Source organism: Lemur catta, chromosome 2 (genome assembly GCF_020740605.2).
Source record: "Lemur catta isolate mLemCat1 chromosome 2, mLemCat1.pri, whole genome shotgun sequence".
Taxonomy (NCBI): Eukaryota; Metazoa; Chordata; class Mammalia; order Primates; family Lemuridae; genus Lemur; species Lemur catta.
Genome location: NC_059129.1, coordinates 72,042,913 through 72,048,912, shown reverse-complemented (window position 1 = coordinate 72,048,912; position 6,000 = coordinate 72,042,913). Strand labels below are relative to the sequence as shown.

The window sequence follows — 6,000 nt, the reverse complement described above, 5'->3', positions numbered from 1 at the left end:
TAAGCGCCCACTGTTTTCTTGCTGTCCTCCAGATATTCATGATCCTACATGTCATCATATGCTCTGATTCGGGTAGCACCACCTTTATATTTAAGAAGCCCAACCCCGCCGGGCTGGCTGTGTGAGGTGCGACTTCTGCAGGCCATGCGGTGGGGAAGCCACCAGCTACACGCAGAAGTCCCACGTTCTATTTCCACTTGGCCACTTGCCACTGACCTGAGAGGAATCACTTTAAACCCTGAGCCTCTGTTTCCTCATCCAGAAAATGAAGGTGATTCTACTTACCAGGCCTCTCGGAAAGGATCGTTGGGAGGGTCAAACGGAATAATTCCGGTGGCGGCGAACTGTGAGGGACTGTGACTACACATTACTGAAGAAGAATAAGTTACACACACTCAGCTGGAGTTTTAGGAATTCCCCCCGCCCCGGTGAGCTAACTGCAGTCAGAAACCGTTTGGCGGTGTGAATTGATTCTTTGTTATGGGCCGTATTCTCACGCACCAAACACCTGTGTGCCGCACCCCTCCATCTCCGTGGGCTGCTGTTGATGTCTGCCATTCAGAGAAAGCGCTTTTTGTGCCGCTGTTCGATGCACACCCCCACGCCAACCCCGCAGCTGGGAGCCAGCGAAGGGACCCCTTTGCTCTCTCCCTCCTCTCACTCTCCAGCCTAGGCACCCGCATCGACGCGCGAAGCCCGGCGAGTTTTCCGCCCGTGAATGGCTTTTCCCGGCTCATCTCCAAAGACCGCGCCGTATCTCGGAGAGCGCGCGGAGATCGGCGACCGAGCACCATCCCCTCCCGGAGGTCGCGCAGCCCCGCGGGGACCCTCCTCCCGCTCGTCCCCCAGCGGTGCGGCGGCGGCCTCCCGAGCTAGCCCGCGGGGCGGTTAGCGCCAGACGCCGCGGAGAGCGGGGGGGGGGGGGGGCCTCTCCGCCAGTAGCAGCGCTGTTGTCTTCCCACAGGAGGACGCGGGAGGACGCCCGAGTCTGCAGCGCCCCCGCCCCCTCGCTTTTTCTTTCTTTCCTTGCTTTGGGATCTTGCTGCCGGAGCCGAGAGAGGTTCTGAGAAGATAAGAGCGAGGGACAGGGGCGCAGGCTTCCGCTGCGGCGCGCGAACCGAGCTGGGGGCTCAACATCCCCGGGGCGCCCTCCCGGTCCTCGCCTCCCCGGCCGGAATGTGAGTAAGGAAAGCCCTAGCGCCTGCCTCCCGTCCTCGAAGGTGTCCCAGAGAGCATCCTGTGACCCGTGGCTGGAGCCCGTTTGCCCGCAGCACCTCGGGACTGGAGCGGCGAGGCGCACCGGGTGCCGGTTCCCGGCTCCCACTCTTCGGAGAGAGCGCGGTGGGGATCGCCGCCTTCCCCGCTCTCCGCACAACTCCTGGGCCAGCCGCGCGCGGCTGGACGAGTCCTGCTTCCCGCCAGCTCACCCGGAGTTGGGGGCAGCCCCCGCCCGCCCTGCAGCCCCAGCTTCCCCCGAACCTGCGCGGATCCCCCACGCCCGGGTGGTGAGCCCCGCGGCTCCCGGTCCCCGCAGCACCCCCGGCCGCATGGACAGCGCACCGGCCTCGGCTTCCTGAGTGCCGGCACCGCTGCCGTCCAGGCTGCGCACTGGGGTCCCCTCGCTCGTCCCCCTCTGGGGTGTCTGAGAGGCCGCGAAGCGCGCACCATGAAGTCCGTGCTGTTCAGCCGCTTCTTCATCCTACTGCCCTGGATCCTAATCGTCATCATCATGCTCGACGTGGACACGCGCAGGCCCGCGCCCCCGCTCACCCCGCGCCCCTACTTCTCTCCCTATGCAGCGGGCCGCGGGGGCCCACGACTCCCGCTCCGCAGCCGCAGGGCCGGCCCCGTGCGCGGGGTCGAAAAGCGCAACGAGTCTCGGCAGCAGCCGCCGCCGCAGCCGCAGCTGCCCACCATCTATGCCATCACGCCCACCTACAGCCGCCCGGTGCAGAAAGCTGAGCTGACCCGTCTGGCCAACACGTTCCGCCAGGTGGCGCAGCTGCACTGGATCCTGGTGGAGGACGCGGCGGCGCGCAGCGAGCTGGTGAGCCGCTTCCTGGCCCGGGCCGGGCTGCCCAGCACGCACCTGCACGTGCCCACGCCGCGGCGCTACAAGCGGCCCGGGCTGCCGCGCGCCACCGAGCAGCGCAACGCCGGCCTCGCCTGGCTGCGCCAGAGGCACCAGCACCAGCGCGCGCAGCCCGGCGTGCTGTTCTTCGCCGACGACGACAACACCTATAGCCTGGAGCTCTTCCAGGAGGTAGCGGCCGGCCCGCCCCACGGGGGGCGGGGGGGGTAAGGGCGGGAGGGGCCTGGGGGCAGGGATGCCATCACACTCCCCCTTGCGCTGCCGCTGCACTGTTGAGTTCTCAGTTCTGCGTGCGCGCATTCGGGACACCGAGTGGAGCTGCTCCTCTCCGGCAGTCCGCAGCCTCCGCCGGCTATGGGGGTGGGGGGTGTGTAAGAGGACCGCGGTGGCTCAAGGGGTCTGCTCTGAGGCTCTCTGTCTCCAGACAGAGCCAAAGGAATAGCACAGATGTTAGGCGCGGGAGTGATTACTAGGGACCTGGCTCTGGCTGGCCTGAGGATGGAGCCGGGACCCGGAGGCGCTGTGAGGCAGGCTGCGAGAGATCAGAGAGGGACCCTGCACGGTAGGGGGATAGGCTTGGCGGACTCTGAGACCCTTCAGTGCGTACAGCTGTGATTCTGGGTCTAGAACCATATAGGGAGGAAGGTGGAGATGGTAAGCCTGGAGACAAATTTCTTCTAGTACAGTCACCTGGCACGAAAATGATTGTCAGTGAAAACATTGACTTCTATGGGGGTCCTCCCCTCATCTCTACCCCGCACCTCACAGTAGTCCTTTCTGACCCTGAAGGTTACCTCCCCGCCACCCCTTTTTGACAAATGAGATTGTTCTGCCCTGCGGTTGTCTTTTTGCAGCCCGAGGTATCATCTGGTCTGACCAGTCCCTTTTCCCAAACTTTCTCTAAGGCCTCCTTTTGGAGAGTTAGCCAGGTCGCACTTGCCCGGGGCCACTGGGTTTTGCTGCTCTCCGAGGTCCTGAGCGCTGCCCGGCCACCTGCTGCTGACATGGCCCGTGCATTCCCTTGGAAAGCCCGCGCCCGCGCGCACACAGCCAACAGGCAGCGTTAGAACAGGTGTTCTTCCTTGAGGCTGGTATTTTACAGTACGTGTGTGCAGTCTGCAGATGAGACTGAGTTGCGTGGTTTTGTCAGTTTCTTCTTCCCTGTACACAATTACAGCTAAAGGCAATATTGATTTCTTTGATGTCCTGCCATACTGTCGCCTTCCTTCACCTGAAACTTCTTGATATCCTGCCTGAGAGAGAAGAGAAAAATCCAGCGTCCCTTCTCCCAAGTAAATCGGACATTTGAAAAATACTATGCATGAGCTGGACAGTGAACTGGTAAAATAATCTGTGTGTCTAGTACTCAAATACCCTAACTGCCCCCCACACTTTTATTCTAATCTCAACCTCAGTTCAGAGCTATTCTGTGCTCTTCCAGTTTAATTTTTCTGTGTGGCTTTTAAAAAATCCACTTTTTAAAGGTAATTGCTGCCTTCATTTCCATTTATCCTCCCCTGCATGAATAAAAGGAGTAGTAATTATCCTTCATCATTTCTTCTCCATCCTTTCACTGCAGAGGACTTTCTTTCCATATTTCTCCAGAGAAATAAATGAGCTTAGCATTGTATAATATGGTCACCAACCAAGATTAGAGATACCATCTGATTTTTTTTAATTGGGCTTTTATTTTGATCCTGCTTGGGTACTCTTTCCCCAAAAAGAAGTGACTTGTATTCTGAAGCAAAGACTTTACATTTTAATGCACCATAATTTTAAACCCCAAAGCATGTTTTCCCCCTTCTACAACTTGGAAGTTGCCTTATCTGTGAACATGCATGGTCTTAAGTAAAATAATGGACATCACTGTTAATGAACCCTGTAGGAGGTTAGATAGTGAAGGGAAAATGATTCAGTTTATTCCCAGCTTCCAGTCTGTTGGTGTGAGATGTTAGATGCCTGGAAGAGTTGGCTCACACAGGCAGTGAAACGATTCAGGACACAGCCTGCCTTTGATGCTTCCCAAGCTGAAAGGAGGGCTTGTTGGTGGGGGATATTGAGCAACAAGAGAAAAATCCAGTAGGTTTTTCATTGGATTATGGGGCATGGGTGTGAGATGGGGGGAAGAAAATAAGGTAAGGAGAAAAAATGGTATTGTCAAAGAGGAAATTATAAAGGAAAACATCTACAACTTTCAAGACACTAAAATTTTGTACAGTGGGAAGTGTTAAAATAATCAAATTAAGTTTATCTTAAAATAAGAGCGTATGTAACTATTTTTTATGGAGTGGTGCCAAGTATGTAAAATATACAACAGAATATGAGGGGTTTTATTGTTGTTGTTGTTGTTGTTGTTTTAAGCATAATAGGCATGGTATACTTAGGTTTGGTCTACTAGTCCCTGAACATTTCTCCCAAACAATAATTTTAAGACTAGTACCTTTCTCTACCACCACCACTGCATTTTTGGGATAGATAGATGAGGCCTCTGTTCGCCATATACATATGTTGATACATTCAATTTTCCTTATCACAGCTAACTCTTTTCTTTGCATGGCAGGCACCGGTGAACTCATTGGATTAGTGGAATTTATAAATTCTTAGACTTGTACATTTTCCAGAACTTGAAATTTTTTTTATAAACCCTGAGTTTATTAATGAGATAGTTTATCATACACTCATCCTTGGATTAATGAATCCATGGGGCTTATGGTCTAGACATTGTTCCCTCAGAGGACCAGGCAAAACATTTAAAAGCTGTGGCTCTGTGGGGAAAAGGTAAGATGCTGCCCAGGGATGCTGGAGGGCTGAGGCATCTATCTCAGCCCTCTGTATTGTGCACACACACAAATTAGTTTTTAAGTAATTCACAGTACTTAAGGAAAGAATGTCCCAAGTCAGCCTTCATCTTTTATTCATAATGCTTCTAATTTCCATGGTTGATGTTAAAGAAGATAAGATAAAAGGAGGAAAATGAACCAGGTACAAATTAGCTCACTAAGTATTGGCTGCAAATGAAGGAAAGTAAAGGATGAAAGGTCTCAAAATTAAATTAAAGATGCAACAGGCAATCTGTGTTCAATTATTCCTCCCTAGTAACTGGAATGGTGCTTTTTTTTCTCCCATATAGCTAACTAATTTTCAGCCTCTCTTTTCAACTGAGCTGTGCTGCCAGAAAAAAAAATATTTACATTGAACAATCCTACCTTAACAGCCAAATCCATTTGCAAATGAAGCTAGTGGGAGTCTTAGCCAAAGAAAATGGGGCTGTCCATTGCAGAAGGAGGTGTCAGGGTTTTTTCCAGTTGCAAGTACCTTAACTACTACTCCTGTTCTTCCTGTGGCATTGATGGGATTTCGCACTTTGGATCACAGGTAATCCTGCCTGCGTGCACATCCTATCGATCTAGCTCTCTGGAAAAGCTTATTTGCAAAGGATTTAAGCTGCTTTAATAAAAGCCACAACTACAGATAAATGTGGCTTTATATCTAGTCATATTTTCAATGACACTATTGATCAAATTTCTGTTCTTTGCTAGAAAACCTTCAAAGCTTTCTTAACTTTAAAGCAGATGCTTTTCAGGTGAAGTTGGTTTCACCTTTGGAAATCAATTGAATTGAAAGGTTGAAAAATAGCACTTTCCCAGCAAGAAAAAAAAAACTTCAGAAATGTTAAATTTAATGAGGTAAGACTAGAAGACAGACTGTCTCTGAGACACTTAAGGGGTTCATGAAAGGAGTCAGTGAATGCATCGTGAAGATGTTTCTGGAAAGCAATGAACTAGAGAGAGCCCTTGTTTGAATTTTTTGTGGAGTGCTGTTAAGCTATTTGTGTACTGGGCAGGTGGAGGAGTTGAGGTTAATTGTGTCTTGTTCCTTTTCTAAAACATTTGTGTGCTTCCCCCTTT

The 6,000-nt window shown here is 52.1% G+C and overlaps 1 protein-coding gene across 2 annotated transcripts in view; it reads left to right on the top strand.

Annotated features, from left to right (window-relative positions):
• The first annotated feature begins 1,666 nt into the window (after positions 1-1,666).
• B3GAT2 (beta-1,3-glucuronyltransferase 2) overlaps positions 1,667-6,000 on the top strand; it is a 65,174-nt gene continuing 60,840 nt past the window's right edge. The window contains exon 1 of one of the 2 annotated variants that reach the window (XM_045543820.1): positions 1,667-2,263. In XM_045543820.1, coding sequence (XP_045399776.1) covers positions 1,667-2,263 — 597 coding nt within the window. The remainder of the gene's footprint in view (positions 2,264-6,000) is intronic. The other variant, XM_045543821.1, reaches the window with a different exon arrangement.